General features: G+C 39.2%; 1 protein-coding gene across 1 annotated transcript in view; it reads right to left on the reverse strand.

Annotated features, from left to right (window-relative positions):
* The window catches only part of Ccdc178 (coiled-coil domain containing 178), a 397,289-nt gene that overhangs the window by 300,638 nt on the left and 70,618 nt on the right, over positions 1–26,033 (reverse strand). Inside the window, exons 10-11 of the mRNA XM_017601075.3 lie at positions 11,737–11,957; positions 6,679–6,821 (exon numbers count right to left, since the gene is read on the reverse strand). Of these exons, the coding sequence (XP_017456564.1) occupies positions 6,679–6,821; positions 11,737–11,957 (364 nt within the window). The remainder of the gene's footprint in view (positions 1–6,678; positions 6,822–11,736; positions 11,958–26,033) is intronic.

The following is a 26,033-nucleotide window of genomic DNA, read 5'->3' on the forward strand; positions in this document are numbered from 1 at the left end:
CTGCTGTAGGCCTCTGTGTCAGTATGCCTGTAGAATTGTTTTCTTTCAGCTGTTTCTGGGAACAGGTGCTCTGCTCTCAGGTGTGTAGGTGCTCCTGGTGACTGTCTTTCAGCTCATGGCATGGGCAGGATTCAGAAAGGTCCTGTTCCTGTTTGCTCCTAGGTCCTTACACCCAGGGGCACAGTTGGCACTAGGTGATTCCCTCTTGGGTCTGGAATGTAGGTAGAGGGTAGTCTTTTCTGGCTTCTCGGGAGTATCCACACTTCTGTGGGTCCAGCTCTCTCCCCCACAGAATTTGGGTGCAGGGAGCTGTTTGGCTTGTTCAGTTCAGTCCTGGGCACAGACCAGAACCGCAGGTACTATCGGCTGTCTGTTTTTATATTCCTGTGTCCAGAGGCACTGTGCAGTTTCCCCTTGGACCGGGGATGTGGGCAGAGTTGTGCAGAAGTGAGAGTCTGTCCTGTGGTCTTAGGATGTCTGCACTTCTGGATGTTCAGCTCTCTTCCCCATGGGATTTGGGTACAGGGAACTGTGGGATGGTCAGATTTCTTCTTTTTATTTTGTCCTGGATTTCCTGGATGTTTCACGTTAGGATGCATTTTGGTTTTTCTTTTACTGTTGTGTCAATGTATTTTTATTGTATCTTCTGAATCTGAAAATCTTCTGTCTCTGGTATTCTGTTGGTGATGTTTATGTCTATGACTCCTGATCTCTTTCTAGGTTTTCTATCTCCTTGTTTGTTTCCCATTGTGATTTATTTATTTTTTCTATTTCCATTTTTAGATTCTGGATGGTTTTGTTCAATTCCTTCACCTGTGTGTTCCTCTAATTCTCTAAGGGATTTTTGTGTTTCCTCTTTAAGGACTTCTACTTGTTTACCTCTGTTCTTCTGTATTATTTAAGGGAGTCAATTATGTCCTTCTTTAAGTCTTCTATCATCATCATTAAACATGATTTTCAAATCCGAATCTTGCTCTTCCGGTGTTGTGGAATATCTAGGAGTTGCTGTGTTGGGAGAACTTGGTTCTGAAGATGCCAAATGGCCTTGGTTTCTGTTGCTTTCATGCCTCTCGCCATCTGGTTATCTCTGGTGTTAGTTGGTCTTGCTCTTTCTTAATGAAGCCTGTCCCTCCTGTGAGCCTTTGAGCCGGTGAGCTTGGGATTGATAGTGCTCCTGGGAGACCAAATATCTCTGGGTAGAATTTGGGTCTGGAGAGATGTGCCACAGTGTTAATTCGTGGGCACAGATGGAGACCAAAAGCACTTTTTTTTCTTTTAAACTAATATTTAGCACTCATTCTGGCAATCATGTTCAGCAATGGGCATTCCATAGATAAGAAAACTTAATCTCTACACAGACCTAGCACATGAATTTCTAAAATTGTTTTGATAGATTAACAAGAAAGTAGAAACTAACCAAATGCCCTCAAAGTGTAGGTGGTTAGGCAAACCCAGCACATCTACATTATGAAATCTCATTTAGCAATTATTTCTAAGGCATTCTTGGAATTTATCTACTAAGGTGGATTAATCTCATAAAAGCAAAAAGAAAAATAAAAACAAGAACCCAAAGGTTGCTTGTTCTGTGATGCATTTATGAAATGTGCCCAAAGGAGGAAGATTTGAGAACGGAGGACAGAGAAATAATAGGGGTACAGAGATAGGCAGCATAGGACACCCTTCCATACTTGGATCAATGTAGCAGTTAGTGAATTTACACACAAGAGAAAATTACATATCACTATACATCCATCCATGTGAACTAGTGCATTTAGAAACATGATGCATGGAGAAGACTGGGTAGGGCCTGTTTCCTAATCTGATATCATAGTTCTAATCTCTAAGATCTCTACAATGGAAGACACCTGGAGAACGGAATTGAGAATCATAGAATTCTATGGGTCTGTAATTACTCATAAGAAATATAAAGAAAATAAACGTGGGGAAAAGCACTGTATAACTTAGCATAGCTAAAAGTGAAAACATAATAGTTATTAAGGAATATTATTATTGGTCTGTCACTGAACAGCATTTTGCTCTGCATACAGGCACACACACATGTATGCATGTGCACATACACACATGAATATATATACACACATGCACACACATATGTACACACATATGTACACACATATACATATGCACACACACATATACACACATACACACATTCACACATACAAACACACATACACACACAAACACACACACACACACACACACACACACACACACACACACACACACAGACACACACAAGCCCAGGCACACTTCGAAATGGACAACTTGAAAGGCAAAAGAAATTTAGTATGAAATTTATATAATTATATTGGCAAATAACTCCAGCATTTAATAAGTAAAGAATAACCATAAAAACAACAGGTAACAAAACTCTACTAGATGACATTAATTTTTGTTTTACTTATTTAGTTGGGCAGGTAGCTTATATCTAAGATAATAAAAACTCAAAACCAAAGAGGCCTGCAGAGATGACTCAGTGGTTTTTGCAGAGGACATGAATATAGGTCCTGAGTGGGCCACAGCTGCCTGTAACTACTGCTCTGAGATCCATTGCTCCCTTTTGCCTTCTTGGGCACTTGAGCAACTCTGACACATATTCACACATAGACATATACATAAATAAATCTTTTAGGGTCTCAAGAACATAGGTGATCTTTAAAAGGACAGAACAAGTCACAGGATGAACTCTCTTCCTAAAGGAAAATTAAAATTCAGAGTTCGTATGATATTTTGTTTATTTGGGTTATTTTATGTCCTGTTTTATGCACATGGGCATCTTCTATATTTATGTCTCTGTAACACTTGCATGCCTCTTGCCCACAAGAGCCAGAAAAAGACGTCGGATTTCCCTGAATCAAAATTACAAAAAGTTGTGAGGCTCCATGTGGGTGCTGTAGTTGAGTTCAGATCCCCTCACAGAGAAGAGCCAGTGTGGTCTCACTCCCTGAGCATCTCTCCAGCCCCGATGCCTTTCATAATCAACTCTTCTCTTTCATAATCAACTTAACTTGTCAAGATAACCTCATCGAAGCTGTCATTCTAAGAGATTTGTCAGTCAAGAAGGATTGAAGACAAAAACCAAAGGGGAAGAAATGGTTGTCCTGACTATAAGTCTATTTTTAAAATCCTTCTGTAAAATAAAATATTAAAAGCATTCTCATAGATAATAGAAATAAAACATTCTACAATCGGCAAGTGTTTAAATGAATGGAAGTGGATAAATATAGTAAAATTTTAATTATTTTTGTATTACCCGATATATCGACAGCATCCAATGTGTTTTAAATCTGATGATGTAAGCATCTTACAAAATAATAAAATTATCATCACCCAAAGAGAAGAAGTGAGAACAGAATGAAAATGGATTAACAATATGGAAAACAGTTCAATAAGCAAAACAGGCTGAATAGTTTATGTTCAAGGAGTGCACTAGTAATCTATGAGTGTATTCAGTGGCCCGACTTTTAAATCATGTTTTCTATAACAGAATAAATATTTCTGTCAGTGTCATGTTTATTAGTGAGTCTAAAAGAAATAATCCAACACATAGGAACTTAAAAATATTTTCCAAACATTAATAAAAATAAAATCTAGTAAAATTAGTTTTAGAAATAAACTTAAAGGAAAAAAGAATTCTAGAAAAAAGAAAATAAATTTGTAGTGATAAGAAACCAATTGATATCTCAGGATACCATAATCACTTTAAACTTGTATACAAATGATATATACCACCAAATATATGAACTAAGCCTATAATGGTGTACCAAATATGGTGACTTACATGACATTGTAGTGTTAAGTTTCTTGTGGGTAAAGTATATAGTGTGTGTATATGTGAGAAAGATGTGTGTGTGTGTGTGTGTGTGTGTGTGTGAGAGAGAGAGAGAGAGAGAGAGAGAGAGAGAGAGAGAGAGAGAGAGAGTAAATGAATACAACCATGTGAAGGCCAAAAGAGGACATCTGCTGTCTTTCTCTGTTACTCTCAGCCTTAATGCCTTGAGATAGAATCTCACTGAACATGAAAGTTTTCTTGGTTTTGGCTTGGTTTGTCTGCCTACTGTTAGGGTTATAGACAAAACAGCCACACAACTTCATATTTAAATTTTGGGGATTGCAGGAAAAAATAACATTTTCCTTAACAGTGTTTTGTAAATAAGCAGGTTCAGGGAGAGTGTGGTGAGGGAACCCTCTAGAAAGTACCAGAGACCCGGGAGATAAGACACTCTCAGGACTCAATGAGGGTGACCTTATCCAAAATGCCCAACATTATGGAGAAGGAAATCGAAGAGTCCACCTCCAGTAGACAAACAGGGCATCAAGTGGAGAGTCAGGACTACTAACCCACAGTCCAAATTCCTGACCCAGAATTATTCTTGTCTAAAAGAACTGCAGGGACAAAAATGGACAAGAGACTGAAAGAAAAAAGGTCCAATGACAGGCCCAACTTTGGATCCATTTCATGGGGGTTGGTAGGCACCAAGGCCTGACACTATTATGCTATGATGTGATTACAGATGGTAGCATGGCATGGCTGTTCTCAGAGAGATTCTACCATCATCTGACTAAGACAGAGGCAGATACTTACATCCAACCATTGTACTGAAGTTTGAATTAGGGGAAGGATTGAAGAAGCTGAAAGGGAGACCAACTCCATAGGAAGACCAGCTGTCTCAATTGACTCGGACTGCAGGGAGCTCCCAGAGACTGACCCGTCAACCAGGAGCATACACAGGACAGTCAATGGCCCCCGGCACATATGCAGCAGAGGTCTACCTGGGCTGGCCTCAGTGGGAGATATGCTTAATCCTTGAGAGACTTGAGGCCTTAGGGAAGGGGAGTTCTGGTAGGGTGTAGAGGGAGCACCCTCTCGGAAGCAAGGGGTAAGAGGAGTGGGATGAGAAGCTGTGGAGAGGGAACCGGAGTGGGAGCAACAACTGGAATGTAAAAACATATCTACAGCATAATTACTACACCTGAAGCTAAGGAGACCTTGCAGAAATAACTGGAATAACATTTTTGAAATTTTTAGGTTAGGAGTAAGTACCCTTTGTATGTTGCTTAGATCTTGATTTTGCAGATTATAAAAATTGATTTTACATGTTTCTGTTGTAAACTGATAATAAATATGCCTGTTGAAATTTAAAGGGGGGGGGGAAGAATCTTGTCAGAGTATAGATTCATGTTCAATAGGTCTGGGCTGAACATGAGATTGTGAATTTTGAACAATCACCTAAATGATACAATAATGTTGATATATAAAACTTAATCTCTATGATATGAAAGCATAGAAAATAATGTCCTCGATAAGGAATGAGTGCATGTTTTCTGGGTTATATAAGGCTAACTAAGATGTGCAGGCTGGTGCCCATGTAGACCAAAAGTTAGCATTGGGTCCCCTAGGACCTTAGTCACTGATGGTTGGACAACCTAGGTGCTGGGAACTGAGCCTTCATCCTCTACAAGAGCAACAACAGATTTTAACCCCTGAACCCCTACTTCAGTCCCAATTTAAGCACACTCTAAAGATGTGGTGGATGTGGAAAAACATACACATTTTAGCAAATGGATGTCATCTAGATCATAAGGTTTGTACTAATTGTATTCATTTGCATATATGCATTTGATTCTAGCTTCATAACGACTTTGGCATGAGAATAATAGCCCCTACTAAATTATGAATCAATCAAAGATAAATCTTTGATGTCACTTTAAGTGAAAAGGAATCTTAAGTCAATGAAAGAAGGTGGGAGGTGTGCTGACTAGTCTTTGTCAATTTGACATAGAATTGTTTCGGAGGACAAAAATTTAGTTGAGACAATGTCCCTGCCAGAATTGCTCATGGGAAAGTCTGTACACCTTGCTTTGGCACAGGGATGGGGAGTGGGGTGGGGCTGAACTGATGACTGACATATGAGGCCCAATTTAGTGTTGGCAATGCTGCCCAGGGACTTGTGAGCCTGAGTTCTACAAGAAAGCAGGCTGAACAAGCAAATGAACTACAATCTCCTGTGGCCTCTGTACCAACCTCTCTATCCTTCCCTGACTTTCCTGGATGATGCAATATGAGCTGAAAGATGAAATTAACCCTTTCTTCTCCAAAGTGCTTTTACCTGTGAAGTTTTATCACAAAAATAGAAACCCTAACAAAGATAGGAATGTATTAGAAGATATGTTTACTTTAGAAATTTATGCAAGAAGATAAAACTCTGAACTATTAATAAGGAAGAGAAAATCTACGCATTTAAAATGTTGTTCTCTTAAGAAAATAAATACACGTTGAAATATTAATATCTATGCTTATAATTACTGCATTGATTCATAATGTGTGGTATCTTATTAAAAATAAGGCAATTTCCTTTGCATGCAGATGAGAGGGAGATACATTGCCACTATGCTTTATCCTCATAAAATTAGCTGATATACATGAAATTTTTTAAAATGGAAATATACTGTTTTGTGGATTTACATAGATTTGCACGTTAAATATTCAAATTTCAATTGACACAAACTTAGTGACAATATTGGCTTAAGCAATTTAAATTCTGTGCTCTTGGAAAGTTTTTGAGCAGGGGCATTTATTACACTGGTTAACCCTTTATTTCTAGATACTGTATGTAGTATGTACTGTCCACAGCATGTAGGGTGGTTTCTTACTCATAGGATGCTGCAGTTGTTAGATCCTTGAGGAGCTCTCTCTCATCCTCTTCTTTCATGCGCTTCAGCCTTATCTTCGCATTTTCAATCTGGTCCACAGAATCTTTAAGCTCTTCATGAAGTGCTCTAAATTGTTCCATCACCTAGAAATGAAATATATGTTGCCCATATATTTATGAATGATTAATTAAAAATTCCAAGGTCTCATAATTTAGGTTAAATTATTAAAGTCTATTTTCTTACCGTGACTAATCCTCTAAATGTATACAGCATGATTGACAATTCATTTTAGGCTACAGAAGCATGAAAGGTACAGGTTTATGTGCTCAAGTTTAAAAACCATCTGTTAAACCACTGAAGGATGTTGATTTTTAATGTGCATATACTATGTTGCAAAAAATATGAAAATGTGGAGGTACAATGAAAATTAAATCACATGTGCTCATTTTAATGAAAAATAACCATCGCTGACTTCCTGTAATAGCCCAAAGCACTTACTTTTAGTAATTAATGAAGACCACTTGCACTTCCTATCTGTCTTCCTATGTCCTTTCTGTGTTCTATCAATCTCTCTTGTCTGAATGACACCACATGACACTTGCTGCTTACAGCTTTAAATACGTTCTTCAGTTGCACTCCTAAAACCAGAATGTGCTGAGTCCGGGGTGGGGGGCTTTCCTGAATGCTCACTGGAAAAGTATGTTCCAGGAAAAAGAGTAACAGCATTAACTCTCACAGGCAGAATACAAAAGTATCAGTGTTCCAAGAAACCTGATGACGTGCACACCATGAGCATGCATGGTTCCTTTGAAGCCACATGAGTCTCCAGGTAGATTTGGAGCTGGAGTTACAGGCAGTTCCAAGCCTTGATCGTCCAAAAAGAACAGTTCCAAGTAACCAAAAAATCTTAACCTCTGGCCCATTTCTCAAGCCTTTAAAACTTCTGGGAAGTTTTAAAAACTAAAGAAAGTTATTTAACCAGGAAAGATTTTAGACCATTTCAGGTATGTTATGAGAAAGTTATTTATCATTTAAAATTTTAGTATTTCATTTTACTGTCTTGTCATTTTGGTGAAAGCAGTCTCTTCAGCGCACATCTTGTCCTGGGTAGTCATTTTCTACTGTTTTTGCTTGAAGTGGCTGCAGGGTTTCAGGAGTTAATACGAATGCTAGCGCTGTTTGTGAAAGTCTGTAATTTATGTATTTATCATAAAATCTTGATTAAAAAGAACCCAAATCTTGCTGGAAATACTTGCCTGGCCTCAGAATCTGCATCCTCCAACATCAGCATCAAACACCAAGTTATAGAAGTTCTGTTTTGGTTTTCACATTTTAATTATGACAAGTAAATATCAAGAATCTTTTGATAAAAATCAGACCTCTTTCTTTTATTTTGGTGACAGTCTAAGTTATAGAACTACATCTCTTAATGTCAAGTAATTTCTAGCCTCCTAAAGGGAATTATACATGAGGTGATTCATTATCATTTATCTGTTTTGATAAAGGACTATTTTGAACATATTTTACATCATATTTTCAGATATATACTCTTAATTTTTTTCAAAAATTTCACAAGATTCTGCTATTAAAATTATCAGTTTAAATTCATTTAAGGATGCCCTTATTTTCTGTGGCTTGTTTAAAAATAATATTGAAATGATTAGTTGTTCATAGTAGGCCACATCCAATTATACTGCCACTAAATCCAGGGTCAATTATAGGGTACAGTAAATTAATATTTGGTAGGTTTGCTTTGATAAATTTCTCCTTGGAACCTTGGGCAATATTTACTACATAATTTAAATTTTCATAAATTACATTATATTTTAGATAGTATATGCTTTTTAAATTAAATGTGATGTACATTTTATAATTTATGATTTTGGATTTATTTTAATTGAAACACAGATAACATAAAAAGAATGATGCCAAACGGAACAATTAATCAATCTCAGGTATATTTGCAATACATGAATACCATCCTCCCTGTCCGGTTACATGCTAAGTTTGCCAGTAGGGTAGAGCTTGCTAGGTTTCAGGGGCTTCCTGTAGAGTGGTTAACTGAGTAGTTTTAGCAAATTCTAAAGCATATGGGCTGCTCTCTGCCTATTTGAAGAATCTGAGAACAGACAAGTGTTTGGTGGCAGAGAATGTGAGACTTTGGGAATTATTTGGCTGTGGGCTTCGTGTACTACTTAAGGAGAAAAAGATGACCCTCAGCTGAGCCCCAATATTATCCTATTCTAGAAGCTGCAGTCAGCCCTATATTCTGTGCTGTGGTTTAATTATCTGCATAGATGTTGTTAATATGGATCTTTCTTTTTTGATGTACATATTTACACTTATGTGTTTCTGTATGCATATTACACTCTGGATGTTATGGTAACCTGTTTTGACCTCCGTTATTTAATTCAGGTGCACACTAAGTTTATGGCTCACTGGTTCTTATTATATCATTTTGTAAGTGAAAAAGGCAAGGCATAAAGGTTTACAAAAAGTATTCAAGATCTGAAAGCTTATAGTAGGGATTTAGACACAATACTCATGGAGTCCCACTGTAGGGCCTGCCCTCTAAAAGCTAGTCATCCTGCTTCCTTCAGTTCTGTATGCTTCTGCTTCTCTCCAAGGAGGGATTTGGTCCCTGCAGTGCTCATAATTCTGTTTTTCATTCCTGAGTTTTGTCTTTTATGCTTATTTCATAAATGGAAGGTATGTTTTCTTCTTCAGAATACAACTTTTCTTCTGCTGTATCACTGTAGGCTTCTTTACACTGGTGAATGATATTTCTAACCATCCCTAGTGGTGTCTCATCTGTATTATGGGAAATTACTTCTTCTGGTGATGTCCCAGAGGGACATTTCAACATAGTTCTGGGCTTCATGTACAGAAACATATTGAGGTTATGTCTATGTATTATGCTAAATATTTTCCCCCAAGTTCTGGTGAAAATCTACATGTGTACAAAGAAATGCTATCTGACCTTGCTCCATAATTTAAAACTACTGGTTGAATAAAGATGTCAACAGCCTATAGCTGAGAAAGAAGAGAGGTAGGTGGGGTTTAAGTTCCTATTCTTGGAGTCTGGGGCAGCAGCATGAGGGGAAGAAGGTTGAGAGAGGAGAAGATGTCATAAATAGGTGAATCATGAAAACCTAGCCATGAGCTAGCCAGTTGGAATTAAGAGCTGCCCAGAGAGAACATGACAAGTTATAACTCTCAGTTATTGACATAGAAGTAGGCAAAAGAGCTTGGAGGGTAGATATCTGCTCAGCTCCAGTGCTGATTAAGGTTTTGTGTTAGTTAGGGTCTTACTGCTGTGAACAGACACCATGATCAATGCAAGTTTTATAAAGGACAACATTTCATTGGGGCTGGCTTACAGGTTCAGAGGTTCAGTCCATTATCATCAAGGCAGGAGCATGGCAACATCACAGCGTCCAGGCAGGCATGGTGCAGGAGGAGCTGAGTTCTACACCTTTACCCGAAGGAAGCACAGACTGAGCATCCTCAAGCAGCTAGGAGGAGGGTCTCCAAGCCCACCCCACAGTGACACACTTCCTCCAACAAGGCCACACCTTCTTTTTTTTTTTAGGTCCACACCTTCTAATGGTGCCACTCCCTGGGCCAAGCATATGCAAACCATCACATTCCACTCCCTAAATCCATAGGTTTGCTTAGACACCTGAGTCTATGGAGGTCATACCTAAACATAGTATAATAAAAAAGTACATTTAGTCCAACTTGCAAAGTCTCTATAGTCTATAGCAGTCTCAAAAATGTTAAAAATCCAAAGTTCAAAGTCTCTTCTGAGAGCCAGCTCATCACTTAACTGTAATCCCTGAATTAAGACAGGCAACCAGCTGGGCAAACTCCAAAATCTGCCTTCTCCATGTCTGATGTTAAAGCAGTTTTTAGGTCTTCAACTTCTTTTTCATCTTTGTTGACCACAACAAACTTCTTTCTCCTGAGCTGGTTCTACTCCCTGTTAGCAGCTTTCCTCAGCAGACAGCCCGTCCGTGGCTCTGGCATCTTTAACCAAGGCAGTTTGTTTCAATATCTTGGCTCCACACATGATCCTCCAAAAGGCAGGCTTCACTTCTCCAACTCTGCCCTCTGTAGCACTCAGGTTGATCCACTCCACTGCCTCAGCTGCTCTTGGTAATCATCCCATGGCTGCACTGTCACCAATGGCCTTCCATGGTATCTCACAGTGCCCAGCCTCAAGTGCTCTTCATGACTCCTTCATGCCTTCAAAACCAGTACCACCTGGGTGACTCTTACACATTACCAAATACAGCTGCAGCCTGAGGTACAAACTTGACTATCTCTGGAACACAACTTTTTTGTGTTTTCAGAAAACACTTCCCAGAAGATTTTACCTCAGTGATGCTGGTCTCTTGCTTAGCTCTGGCTAACCAGCATCAATTATCACAGTAGTCTCCTCTTCTTGAATAGAAAGCCAGAGACACATGGCTGAAGCTGCTGAGTTTTGCTGCTTGCAGGAGCTGGAACATGGCCTCCTTGTTCTATTACATTTCTCACTCTTTCACTGCCTAAACTTGGCTGTCCCAGATCTTGTTCTGTAGATTGACCTTGAATTTAGAGGTCTGTATGCCTGTCTCCTAGGATTAAACCTTTGTACTAAGTTGCCTGGAGCTAACTTAGCTGGGTGGGATCTTGCTCCAAGGTCATTACTTCCTTAATTCAATTTAATATTCTTCAACACAGGATCCAGCTCCATTTCACTTCTGGGTGTTCCTTTAATACCCAAATCATATATTTTGTGAAACCACTTGGGCCAGGCCTGCACAATTCAAATCACTCTTAATAACAAAGACTTCTGCATTCCTACTAAGCCCATTAAGCCCCATTTAAAGCATTCCATTATTAAATGCCCCAGGTATATAGATGTCTCAAAGATAATGTATAAATGAATTCCAATAAATTATAATTGAACAGCTTGTTGGAGAAATAAACTACAGGTCAACATTAGAAAATATATTCAGTTCTTATAGTAAAAATGTTTTAGAATAAGCAAGAAGATACAGATTTACTCACCTCAAACTTTTTTTGGTACCGCTTTCTCAGAAGTTCTAGCTCCTGCTTGCGCTTCTTCTCCAGCAGAACGCTATGAGAAATCATGTAGTCTATGTCCGCCTGGACCTTTGAATTGGCTTGTTCCAACATGTCCGTCTGCTCCTGCAGTTGATCCGCCGTGTTCCTCAAATCTTTAAGATGGTTGCGCAGCTCTGCAATTTCTTTGGAGAAGGCTTCATGTTCTGAAAGGAAATGAATGAGCAACACTGAGTCCAGAGCTGGCATCGAATGATCCAGAAAGAAACGCTTGATAGCATGCAGAAGCTACTTTAGCTTCAGAAACTATTCATCTATGAATCTTAAAAATGGTTATTTAAATATTGAATTGTAAGACATATTGCCTCCATCATGACACTCTTCAGTATAAATTCATTACCATCAACAAACAAACTGATCATTTTACAAGCACAGATATACACATTATTTTGTAAGCGTGCTAAAAAGAAAATACATTTGAAAGAATAGAGGTCTTTCAGAAATACAGAAAACTAAAATGATAAAATTGGACTTACAAGTGTCAAAATGAGAGGGTAGCCATCATTGCTATTAGGGTGCTTCAATTATAGAAAAAATAGCAAAAAATACTCAACTGAAAATTATTACAAGTATAGGAATGATTTAACAAAAATAAATAATTAAATAATTTTTAATCTAAAATTGACATAAATGAATCTATACAGGTTTAGGGATATAGCTCAATTCACAAAGTGTTTGACAGCATTCACAATGCTCTGAGTTAGACCCCCAACACCAACAGGCATGGCGATTATTCACACACCTGTAATCTCAGCACTAAAGATTGATAATCTTTACTGTAAATCCAATTTATTACCATCAAAAAAAAAAAAAACCCTGGGGGTTGGGGATTTAGCTCAGTGGTAGAAAGCTTGCCTAATAAGTGCAAGGTCCTGGTTCGGTTCTCAGTTACGAAAAAAAGAAAAAAAAAACCTGATCATTTTATACAAACACACACACACACACACACACACACACACACACACACACACGCACACACACACAGAGAGAGAGAGAGAGAGAGAGAGAGAGAGAGAGAGAGAGAGAGAGAGAGAGAGATTCATGTAATTGGGAGAGGTACAGGCAGAAACATTAAGGTCAACGTTAACTACATGGGAATTCATTCTAAGTCAGCCTGTAATACATGAGACTCTATTAACTCTATTAATAAATGAATGAATGAATGAATGAATGAATGAATATAGATGTTGAAAAATATAACAAAAATATAATGTAAAATTATATATATACGTATATATATATATATATATATATATATATATATATATATATATATGTATAAATTATCCCTGACACCAAGCAAGGCCCATGGGAAGAAAATAAGACTGGAAAATAAAACTTCTAAATTTGAAAAATAAATGGATATTGATTATTTATTTGGATAAAATGTTTGAAGTTTTAGACAAGGAAATTACTTTTAATTATTTTATATATTAATATGCACTTAGACAATTATAAGAAAATTACAGAGGAGGGCCTCCTTGTTCTTTCCATTACAACTTTCTAATGCTAAAGTCATCTTGCATTTTTTGGAATGAAACAAAATTGGTTTTTTAATAATCTAAAATAAGTTTTCTCATGAGTTTTTGATGATATCATTTAGTACTTTTGTCCCTTTACTTCATGGGTTAGGCCTGTAGTTTTTTTCATATCTATACTGATTCTCCCTACTTTGCTGTATGGTTTAAAATAGCTTCTTATATCAGTTGTGGACTCTGGTTCCGTGGAATTTTGTAGATATCTGTAATTACTTTTACAAAAGCAATCTTATGTATTATATCCATGAATATGAATATTTTGCACTGAGGCATTTTTGAGTCTTTGTGTTGATGTCTAGAGAAATATCTTAATTTTCTGTTTCCTAACTGATCTCCCTTTTATTTTCATCCTTATTAAATAGGGTATTTCTTATTTGCATTTCAAATGTTATTCCCTTTCCTGGGTTCCAAGCCAACATCCCCCTAACTCCTCCCTCTCCCCTTCTATATGAGTGTTCCCCTCCCCATCCTCCCTCCATTACCGCCCTCCCCCCAACAATCACATTCACTGGGGGTCCAGCCTTGGCAGGACCAAGGGCTTCCCCTTCCACTGGTGCTCTTACTAGGCCATTCATTGCTACCCATGAGGTTGGAGCCCAGGATCAGTCCATGTATAGTCTTTGGGTAGTGGCTTAGTCCCTGGAAGGTCTGGTTGGTTGGCATTGTTGTTCATACTGGCTTTTAAGCCCCTTCAGGTCTTTCAGTCCTTTCTGATTTCTTCAATGGGGGTCCTGTTCTCAGTTCAGGTTCAGTGGTTTGCTGTTGGCATACAAATGCCTATGTATTTGCCTTATTCTGGCTGTGTCTCTCAGGAGAGATCTACATCCGGTTCCTGTCGGCCTGCACTTCTTTGCTTCATCCATCTTGTCTAATTGGGTGGCTGTATATGTATGGGCCACATGTGGGGCAGGCTCTGAATGGGTGTTCCTTCTGCCTCTGTTCTAAACTTTGCCTCCCTATTCCCTGCCAAGGGTATTCTTGTTCTCCTTTTTAAAGACAGAGTGAGTCATCTGCATTTGGTCAACCTACTTGAGTTTCATGTGTTCTAGTCATCTAGGGTAATTTCAGCATTTGGGCTAATATCCACTTATCAATGAGTGCATACCATGTGTGTTTTTCTGTGATTAGGTTACCTCACTCAGGATGATATTTTCTAGTTCATATTATTTGCCTATGAATTTCATGAAGTCATTGTTTTTGATAGCTGAGTAGTATTCCATGTGTAGATGTACCACATTTTCTGTATCCATTCTTCTGTTGAAAGGCATCTGGGTACTTTCCAGCTTCAGGCTATCATAAGTAAGGCTGCTATGAACAAAGGGGAACATGTGTTTTTGTTGTACGTTGGAGGATCTTTTGGGTGTATGCCCAAGAGAGGTATCAATGGGTGCTCAGGTAGCACTTTGTCCAATTTTCTGAGGAACCTCCAGACTGATTTCCAGAATGGTTGTACCAGTCTGCAATCCCACCAACAATGGAGGAGTGTTCCTCTTTCTCCGCATCCTCGCCAGCATTTGCTGTCACAGTTTTTGATCTCAGTCATTCTGACTGATGTGAGGTGGAATCTCAGGGATGTTTTGATTTGCATTTCCCTTATGACTAAGGATGTTGTACATTTCTTTAGGTGCTTCTCAGCCATTCAATATTCCTCAGCTGTGAATTCTTTGTTTAGCTCTGAATCCCATTTTTAATAGGGTTATTTGTCTCCCTGCATTCTAACTTCTTGAGCTCTTTGTATATTTTGGATATAAGGCCTCTATAAGTTGTAGGATTGGTAAAGATCTTTTCCCAATCTGTTGGTTGCCATTTTGTCCTAACCACATTGTCCTTTAACTTACAGAAGCTTTGTAGCTTTATGAGATCCAATTTGTCAATTCTTGATCTTAGAGCATAAGCCATTGATGTTTTGTTCAGGAATTTTTCTCCAGTGCACATGTGCTAGAGATTCTTCCCCACCTTTTCTTCTATTAGTTTGAGTGTATCTGGTTTGACGTGGAGGTCCTTGATCCTCTTGAACTTAAGCTTTGTATGGGGTGATAAGCATGGATCGATCTGCATTCTTCTACATGCTGACCTGAAGTTGAAATAGCACCATTTACTGAAAATGCTATCTTTGTTTCCATTGGATGGTTTTGGCTCCTTTGTCAAAAATCAAGTGACCATAGGTGAGTGGGTTCATTTCTGGGTCTTCAATTCTGTTACATTGGTCTATCTGTCTGTCTCTGTACCAATACCATGCACTTTTTATCACTATTGCTCTGTAATACTGCTTGAGTTCAAGGATAGTGATTCCTCCGGAAGTCCTTTTATTGTTGAGGATAGTTTTAGTTGTCCTGGGTTTTTTGTTATTCCAGATGAATTTGCAAATTGTTCTGTCTAACTCTTTGAAGAATTGGATTGGTATTTTGATGGGGATTGCATTGAATCTGTAGATTGCTTTTGGTAAAATGGCCATTTTTACTATATTAATCCTGCCAATCCATGAGCATGGGAGATCTTTCCATCTTCTGAGGTCTTCTTTAATTTCTTTCTTCAGAGTCTTGAAGTTCTTATTGTACAGATCTTTTACTTGCTTGGTTAAAGTCAGCTTGTTTCTCTTTTGTGTAGAGGAAGGCTACTCATTTATTTGAGTTAATTTTATACCCAGACACTTTGCTGAAGTTGTTATCGGCTTTAGTAGTTCTCTGGTGGAACTTTTGGGATCACTTAAATATACTATCATATCATCTGCAAATAGTGATATTTTGACTTCTTCTTTTTCCGATCTGTATCCCCTTGACCTCCTTTTGTTGTCTGATTGCTCTGGCTAGAACTTCAAGAACTATATTGAATAAGTAGGGAGAGAGTGGGCAGCCTTGTCTAGTCCCTGATTTTAGTGGGATTGCTTCAAGTTTCTCTCCATTTAGTGTAATGTTAGCAACTGGTTTGCTGTATATGGCTTTTACTATGTTTAGGTATGTGCCTTGAATTCCTATTCTTTCCAGGACTTTTATCATGCAGCAGTGTTGAATTTTGTCAAATGCTTTCTCAGCATCTAATGAAATGATCATGTGGTTTTGTTCTTTCAGTTTGTTTATATAATGGATCATGTTGATGTTTTCCGTATATTAAACCATCTCTGCATGCCTGGGATGAAGCCTACTTGATCATGGTGGATGATTGTTTTGATGTACTCTTGAATTCGGTTTGCCAGAATTTTATTGAGTATTTTTGCGTCGATATTCATAAGGGAAATTGGTCTAAAGTTCTCTTTCTTTGTTGGGTCTTTGTGTGGTTTAGGTATAAGAGTAATTGTGGCTTCATAGAAGGAATTCGGTAGTTCTCCATCCGTTTCAATTTTGTGGAATTGTTTGGATAGTATTAGTATGAGGTCTTCTATGAAGGTCTGATAGAATTCTGCACTAAACCTGTCTGGACCTGGGCTCCTTTTGGTTGGGAGAGTTTTAATGACTGCTTCTATTTCTTTAGGAGTTATGGGGTTGTTTAAATGGTTTATCTGTTCCTGATTTAACTTCGGTACCTGGTATTTGTCTAGGAAATTTTCCATTTCCTCCACATTTTCAAGTTTTGTTGAATATAGGCTTTTGTAGTAGGATCTGATGATTTTTGGAATTTCCTCTGATTCTGTAGTTATGTCTCCCTTTTCATTTCTGATTTTGTTAATTTGGACACACTTTCTGTGTCCTCTGGTTAGTCTGGCTAAGGGTTTATCTATCTTGTTTATTTTCTCAAACTTTTGGTTCTGTTGATTCTTTGTATGGTCCTTTTCATTTCTACATGGTTGATTTCAGCTCTGAATTTGATTATTTCCTGCCTTCTACTCCTCTTGGGTGTATTTGCTTCTTTTTGTTCTAGAGCTTTTAGGTGTGCTGTCAAGCTGCTGATATATGCTTTCTCCTGTTTGTTTCTGCAGGCACTCAGAGCTATGAGTTTTCCTCTTAGCACAGCTTTCATTGTGTCCCATAAGTTTGGGTATGTTGTACCTTCATTTTCATTAAATTCTAAGAAGTCTTTAATTTCTTTCTTTACTTCTTCCTTGACCAGGTTGTTATTGAGTAGAGTGTTGTTCAACTTCCTTGTATATGTGGGCTTTTTTTTTCCCTTATTTTTATTGAAGACAAGCCTTAGCCCGTGGTGGTCTGATTATTTCTATCTTTCTGTATCTCTTGAGGACTGTTTTGTGATGAGTTATATGGTCTATTTTGGACAAAGTACCTTGACGTGGTGAGAAGAAGGTATATCCTTTTGTTTTTAAGATAGAATGTTCTATAAATATCTGTTATATCTATTTGGTCCATAACTTCTGTTAGTCTGTCTATATCTCTGTTTAATTTCTGTTTCCATGATCTGTCCATTGATGAGAGTGTGGTGTTGAAATCTCCTACTATTGTGTGAGGTGCAATGTGTGCTTTGAGCTTTAGTAATGTTTCTTTTATATATGTAGGTGCCTTTGTATTTGGAGCATAGATATTTAGGATTGAGAATTCATCCAAACGCCATCTGGAACCCTGGTGCATGGAAGCTCCCGGAAAGGGCAGCACACATCTTCCTGGTTGCTGCCGCCGCAGAGAGCTTGTAGGCAGCACCCCACGAGCAAACTTGAGCCTCGGGACCACAGGTAAGACCAACTTTTCTGCTGCAAGAGACCTGCCTGTTGAACTCAGGACACACAGAGGCAAAATTCCTCTAGGACCGGGCACCTCCGGGGTTTACCGGGAGTTCCAAACCGGTGGATTCCGGCCCGCAGCAGCTCTCTGCTCCCAACCCCGTGGGAGAGAGACCTCACCACCTGGTCAGGTGGGCACTCCTGAGGCTGCAGAGCGGAGGAGACCACCAACACTGCCCACACCTGCTCACATCCCTGGTCCAAGTGGAAACTGTATAAGGCCTGTGGGTTCCCGCAGAGGAGGGCCCAGGAGCAGCAAGACCGCTGCATCTGAGACACCTCCAGAACCTGAAGGGACAGAATGGATAAATAGTTCTCTGCACCCAAATCCCATGGGAGGGAGAGCTAAACCTTCAGAGAGGCAGACACGCCTGGGAAACCAGAAAAGACTGCACTCTGAACATATCTCTGACGCCAGAGGAAAACACCAAACGCCATCTGGAACCCTGGTGCATGGAGGTTCCTGGAAATGGCAGCGCAGATCTTCCTGGTTGCTGCCGCCACTGAGAGCTCGTAAGCAGCACCCCACGAGCAAGCGTGAGCCTCGGGACCACAGGTAAGACCAACTTTTCTGCTGCAAGAGACTTGCCTGGTGAACACCAGACACAGGCCTACAGGAACAGCTGTAGACCTGTAGATAGGAAAAACTACACGCCTGAAAGCAGAACACTCTGTCCCCATAACTGGCTGAAAGAAACAGGAAAACAGGTCTACAGCACTCCTGACACACAGGCTTATAGGACAGTCTAGCCACTGTCAGAAAGAGCAGAACAAAGTAACACTAGAGATAATCTGATGGCGAGAGGCAAGCTCAGGAACCCAAGCAACAGAAACCAAGACTAGATGGCATCATCGGAGCCTAATTCTCCCACCAAAGCAAAAACGGAATATCCAAACACACCAGAAAAGCAAGATCTACTTTGAAAATCATATTTGATCATGACACTGGAGGACTTCAAGATAGACGTGAAGAACTCCCTTAGAGAAACACAGGAAAACATTAATAAACAAGTAGAAGCCTACAGAGAGGAAACACAAAAATGCCTGAAAGAATTCCAGGAAAACATAAACAAACAAGTAGAAGCCCATAGAGAGGAGTCACAAAAATCCCTGAAAGAATTCCAGGAGAACACAAGCAAACAGTTGAAGGAATTAAAAATGGAAATAGAAGCAATCAAGAAAGAACACATGGAAACAACCCTGGATATAGAAAACCAAAAGAAGGGACAAGGAGCTGTAGATATGAGCTTCACCAACAGAATACAAGAGATGGAAGAGAGAATCTCAGGAGCAGAATATTCCATAGAAATCATTGACTCAACTGTCAAAGATAATGTAAAGCAGAAAAAGCTACTGGTCCAAAACATACAGGAAATCCAGGACTCAATGAGAAGATCAAACCTAAGGATAATAGGTATAGAAGAGAGTGAAGACTCCCAGCTCAAAGGACCAGTAAATATCTTCAACAAAATCATAGAAGAAAACTTCCCTAACCTAAAGAAAGAGATACCCATAGGCATACAAGAATCCTACAGAACTCCAAATAGATTGGACCAGAAAAGAAACTCCTCCCGTCACATAATAGTCAAAACACCAAACGCACAAAATAAAGAAAGAATGTTAAAAGCAGTAAGGGAAAAAGGTCAAGTAACATATAAAGGCAGACCTATCAGAATCACACCAGGCTTTTCGCCAGAAATTATGAAAGCCAGAAGATCCTGGACAGATGTCATACAGACCCTAAGAGAACACAAATGCCAGCCCAGGTTACTGTATCCTGCAAAACTCTCAATTAACATAGATGGAGAAACCAAGATATTCCATGACAAAACCAAATTTACACAATATCTTTCTACAAATCCAGCACTACAAAGGATAATAAATGGTAAAGCCCAACATAAGGAGGCAAGCTATACCCTAGAAGAAGCAAGCAAGAAACTAATCGTCTTGGCAACAAAACAAAGAGAAGAAAAGCACACAAACATAACCTCATATCCAAATATGAATATAACAGGAAGCAATAATCACTATTCCTTAATATCTCTCAACATCAATGGCCTCAACTCCCCAATAAAAAGACATAGATTAACAAACTGTATGAGGAACGAAGAACCTGCATTCTGCTGCCTACAGGAAACACACCTCAGAGACAAAGACAGACACTACCTCAGAGTGAAAGGCTGGAACAACTTTCCAAGCAAATGGTCGGAAGAAGCAAGCTGGAGTAGACATTCTAATATCAAATAAAATCAATTTTCAATTAAAAGTCATCAAAAAAGATAAGGAAGGACACTTCATATTCATCAAAGGAAAAATCCACCAAGATGAACTCTCAATCCTAAATATCTAGGCCCCAAATACAAGGGCACCTACATACGTAAAAGAAACCTTACTAAAGCTCAAAACACACATTGTACCTCACACAATAATAGTAGTAGATTTCAACACCCCACTCTCATCAATGAACATATCATGGAAACAGAAATTAAACAGAGACGTAGACAGACTAAGAGAAGTCATGAGCCAAATGGACTTAACGGATATTTATAGAACATTGTATCCTAAAGCAAAAGGATATACCTTCTTCTCAGCTCCTTATGGTACTTTCTCCAAAACTGACCATATAATTGGTCAAAAAACGGGGCTCAACAGGTACAGAAAGATAGAAATAATCCCATGTGTGCTATCGGACCACCACGGCCTTAAACTGGTCTTCAATAACAATAAGGGAAGAATGCCCACATATACGTAGAAATTGATCAATGCTCTACTCAATGATAACCTGGTCAAGGGAGAAATAAAGAAAGAAATTAAAGACTTTTTAGAATTTAATGAAAATGAAGGTACAACATACCCAAACTTATGGGACACAATGAAAGCTGTGCTAAGAGGAAAACTCATAGCGCCGAGTGCCTGCAGAAAGAAACAGGAAAGAGCATATGTCAGCAGCTTGACAGCACACCTAAAAACTCTAGAACAAAAAGAAGCAAATACACCCAGGAGGAGTACAAGGCAGGAAATAATCAAACTCAGAGCTGAAATCAACCAAGTAGAAACAAAAAGGACCACAGAAAGAATCAACAGAACCAAAAGTTGGTTCTTTGAGAAAATCAGCAAGATAGATAAACCGTTAGCCAGACTAACGAGAGGACACAGAGAGTGTGTCCAAATTAACAAAATCAGAAATGAAAAGGGAGACATAACTACAGATTCATAGGAAATTCAAAAAATCATCAGATCTTACTATAAAAACCTATATTCAACAAAACTTGAAAATCTGCAGGAAATGGACAATTTCCTAGACAGATACCAGGTACCAAAGTTTAATCAGTCACAGATAAACCAGTTAAACAACCCCATAACTCCTAAGGAAATAGAAGCAGTCATTAAAGGTCTCCCAACCAAAAGGAACCCAGGTCCAGACGGGTTTAATGCAGAATTCTATCAGACCTTCATAGAAGACCTCATACCAATATTATTCAAACTATTCCACAAAATTGAAACAGATGGAGCACTACCGAATTCCTTCTATGAAGCCACAATTACTCTTAAACCTAAACCACACAAAGACCCAACAAAGAAATAGAACTTCAGACCAACTTCCCTTATGAATATTGACGCAAAACTACTCAATAAAATTCTGAATCAACCGAATCCAAGAACACATCAAAACAATCATCCACCATGATCAAGTAGGCTTCATCTCAGGCATGCAGGGATGGTTTAATATACGGAAAACCATCAACGTGATCCATTATATAAACAAACTGAAAGAACAAAACCACATGATCATTTCATTAGATGCTGAGAAAGCATTTGACAAAATTCAACACCCCTTCATGATAAAAGTCCTGGAAAGAATAGGAATTCAAGGCCCATACCTAAACATAGTAAAAGCCATATACAGCAAACCAGTTGCTAACATTACACTAAATGGAGAGAAACTTGAAGCAATCCAACTAAAATCAGGGACTAGACAAGGCTGCCCACTCTCTCCCTACTTATTCAATATAGTTCTTGAAGTTCTAGCCAGAGCAATCAGACAACAAAAGGAGGTCAAGGGGATACAGATCGGAAAAAGAAGAAGTCAAAATATCACTATTTGCAGATGATATGATAGTATATTTAAGTGATCCCAAAAGTTCCACTAGAGAACTACTAAAGCTGATAAACAACTTCAGCAAAGTGTCTGGGTATAAAATTAACTCAAATAAATGAGTAGCCTTCCTCTACACAAAAGAGAAACAAGCCGAGAAAGAAATTAGAGAAACGACACCCTTCATAATAGACCCAAATAATATAAAGTATCTCGGTGTGACTTTAACCAAGCAAGTAAAACATCTGTACACTAAGACCTTCAAGACTCTGAAGAAAGAAATTAAAGAAGACCTAAGAATATGGAAAGATCTCCCACGCTCATGGATTGGCAGGATTAATATAGTAAAAATGGCCATTTTACCAAAAGCGATCTACAAATTCAATGCAATCCCCATCAAAATACCCATCCAATTCTTCAAAGAGTTAGACAGAACAATTTGCAAATTCATCTGGAATAACAAAAAACCCAGGATAGCTAAAAGTATCCTCAACAATAAAAGGACTTCAGGGGGAATCACTATCCCTGAACTCAAGCAGTATTACAGAGCAATAGTGATAAAAACTGCATGGTATGGGTACAGAGACAGACAGATAGACCAATGGAACAGAATTGAAGACCCAGAAATGAACCCACACACCTATGGTCACTTGATTTTTGACAAAGGAGCCAAAACCATCAAATGGAAAACAGATAGCCTTTTCAGCAAATGGTGCTGGTTCAACTGGAGGTCAACATGTAGAAGAATGCAGATCGATCCATGCTTATTACCCTGTACAAAGCTTAAGTCCAAGTGGATCAAGGACCTCCACATCAAACCAGATACACTCCAACTAATAGAAGAAAAACTAGGGAAGCATCTGGAACACATGGGCACTGGAAAAAATTTCCTGAACAAAACACCAATGGCTTATGCTCTAAAATCACGAATCGACAAATGGGATCTCATAAAACTGCAAAGCTTCTGTAAGGCAAAGGACACTGTGGTTAGGACAAAACGTGAACCAACAGATTGGGAAAAGATCTTTACCAATCCTACAACAGATAGAGGCCTTATATCCAAAATATACAAAGAACTCAAGAAGTTAGACTGCAGGGAGACAAATAACCCTATTAAAAATTGGGGTTCAGAGCTAAACAAAAAATTCACAGCTGAGGAATGCTGAATGGCTGAGAAACACCTAAAGAAATGTTCAACATCTTTAGTCATAAGGGAAATGCAAACCAAAACAACCCTGAGATTTCACCTCACACCAGCGAGAATTGCTAAGATCAAAAACTCAGGTGACAGCAAATGCTGGCGAGGATGTGGAGAAAGAGGAACACTCCTCCATTGTTGGTGGGATTGCAAACTGGTACAACCATTCTGGAAATCAGTCTGGAGGTTCCTCAGAAAATTGGACATTGAACTGCCTGAGGATCCAGCTCTACCTCTCTTGGGCATTTACCCAAAAGATGCCCCAACATATAAAAAAGACATGTGCTCCACTATGTTCATCGCAGCCTTATTTATAATAGCCAGAAGCTGGAAAGAACCCAGATGCCCTTCAACAGAGGAATGGATACAGAAAATGTGGTACATCTACACAATGGAATATTACTCAGCTATAAAAACAATGACTTTATGAAATTCGTAGGCAAATGGTTGGAACTGGAAAATATCATCCTGAGTGAGGTAACCCAATCACAGAAAAACAAACATGGTATGCACTCATTGATAAGTGGCTATTAGCCCAAATGCTTGAATTACCCTAGATGCCTAGAACAAATGAAACTCAAGACGGATGATCAAAATGTGAATGCTTCACTCCTTCTTTAAAAGGGGAACAAGAATACCCTTGGCAGGGAATAGAGAGGCAAAGATTAAAACAGACACAGAAGGAACACCCATTCAGAGCCTGCCCAAAGTGTGGCCCATACATATACAGCCACTCAATTAGACAAGATGGATGAAGCAAAGAAGTGCAGGCCGACAGGAGCCGGATGTAGATACAGCCAGAATACAGCAAACACAGAGGCGAATGCCAGCAGCAAACCACTGAACTGAGAATAGGACCCCCGTTGAAGGAATCAGAGAAAGAACTGGAAGAGCTTGAAGGGGCTCGAGACCCCATATGTACAACAATGCCAAGCAACCAGAGCTTCCAGGGACTAAGCCACTACCTAAAGACTATACATGGACTGACCCTGGACTCTGACCTCATAGGTAGCAATGAATATCCTGGTAAGAGCACCAGTGGAAGGGGAAGCCCTGGGTCCTGCTAAGACTGAACCCCCAGTGAACTAGATTGTTGGGGGGAAGGCGGCAATGGGGGGAGGATGGGGAGGGGAACACCCATAAGGAATGGGAGGGGGAGGGGGATGTTTTCCGGAAATCGGGAAAGGGAATAACACTCGAAATGTATATAAGAAATAATCAAGTTATTAAAAAAAATATCCAAGAGAATTCATCTTGGTGGATTTTTCCTTTGATGAATATGAAGTGTCCTTCCTTATCTTTTTTGATGACTTTTGGTTGAAAATCGATTTTATTCAATATTAGAATGGCTACTCCAGCTTCCTTCTTCAGACCATTTGCTTGGAAAGTTGTTTTCCAGCCTTTTACTCTAAGGTATTGTCTGACTTTGTCTCTGAGGTGTGTTTCGTGTAAGTAGCAAAATGCAGGGTCCTCATTATGTATCCCGTTTGTTAATCTGTGTCTTTTTATTGAAGAATTGAGTCCATTGATGTGGAAAGATATTAAGGAATAGTGATTATTGTTTCCTGTTATCTTCATATTTGGAGGTGAGATCATGTTTGTGTGCTTCTCTTCTCTTTGTTTTCTTGCAAAAAGATTAGTTTCTTGCTTTTTCTAGGGTGTAGCTTGCCTCCTTCTGTTGGGCTTTACCATTTATTATCCTTTGTAGGGTTGGATTTGTAGAAAGATATTGTGTAAATTTGGTTTTGTCATGGAATATCTTGGTTTCTCCATCTATGCTAATTGAGAGTTTTGCTGGATACAGTAACTTGGGCTGGGATTTGTGTTCTCTTAGGGTCTGTATGACATCTGTCCAGGATCTTCTGGCTTTCACAGTCTCTGGTGAGAAGTCTGGTGTAATTCTTATAGGTCTGCCTTTATATTTTACTTGACCTTTTTCCCTTACTGCTTTTAATATTCTCTCTTTGTTTTGTTCATTTGGTGTTTTTACTATTATATGGCTTTCAGCTGTCTCTGTGGGCGGGAACCAGAAAGGCCTGCCCCTGCTTCTCCTAGGTCCCTGTGTGCAGGGGGCCCAGATGACGCTAGGTGTTTTCCTCAGAAATGTGAGCAGAGACTAGTCTCCTCTGGTTTTCCAGGAGTATATGCCCTTCTGAAGGTCCAACTCTCCCTCCCATGGGATTTTGTTGCAGGGAGCTGTTTGACCGGCTCAGTTCCGATCCAGGCACAGTCCCTGCAGGGCCCCTGTGGCTTGACTGCTCCTTTCTTCCTGTGTCCAGAGGCACTATACAGTTTCCTTTCGGGTCAGGGATGTGGGCAAATGTGGGCAGAAGTGGCGGTCTCTCCTGCCCTGCAGTCTCAGGATTGCCCACACTTCTGGGCTATCAGCTCTCTCTCCCAGGAGGTTTGGGAGCAGGGAGCTCTGGGCCGGGATCAAGGAGGAGCCTGATCTTCCTTTTTATATAAACATTCAGAGTTGATCAAATATTACACAGATATTTATTCTGAATGTTTTAATTATCAGTAATCAAAGCCACAGGCTGGACATAGTGTTGCATACCTGCTATCCCAGTATGGAGGTGGAGGAGGAAAGTCCAGCGCAGCCTGGACTATACAGTAAAAGTCTGCACCAAAAAATAAGGGAGAAGAAGAAGGAGAAGAGAGAGAATAGAGTAAGGAGAGGGAAGAGGACGAGGAGGGGAAGGTGGTGGTGGTGGTGGATAG

Source organism: Rattus norvegicus, chromosome 18, assembly GCF_036323735.1.
Source record: "Rattus norvegicus strain BN/NHsdMcwi chromosome 18, GRCr8, whole genome shotgun sequence".
In the NCBI taxonomy this organism is placed as follows: Eukaryota; Metazoa; Chordata; class Mammalia; order Rodentia; family Muridae; genus Rattus; species Rattus norvegicus.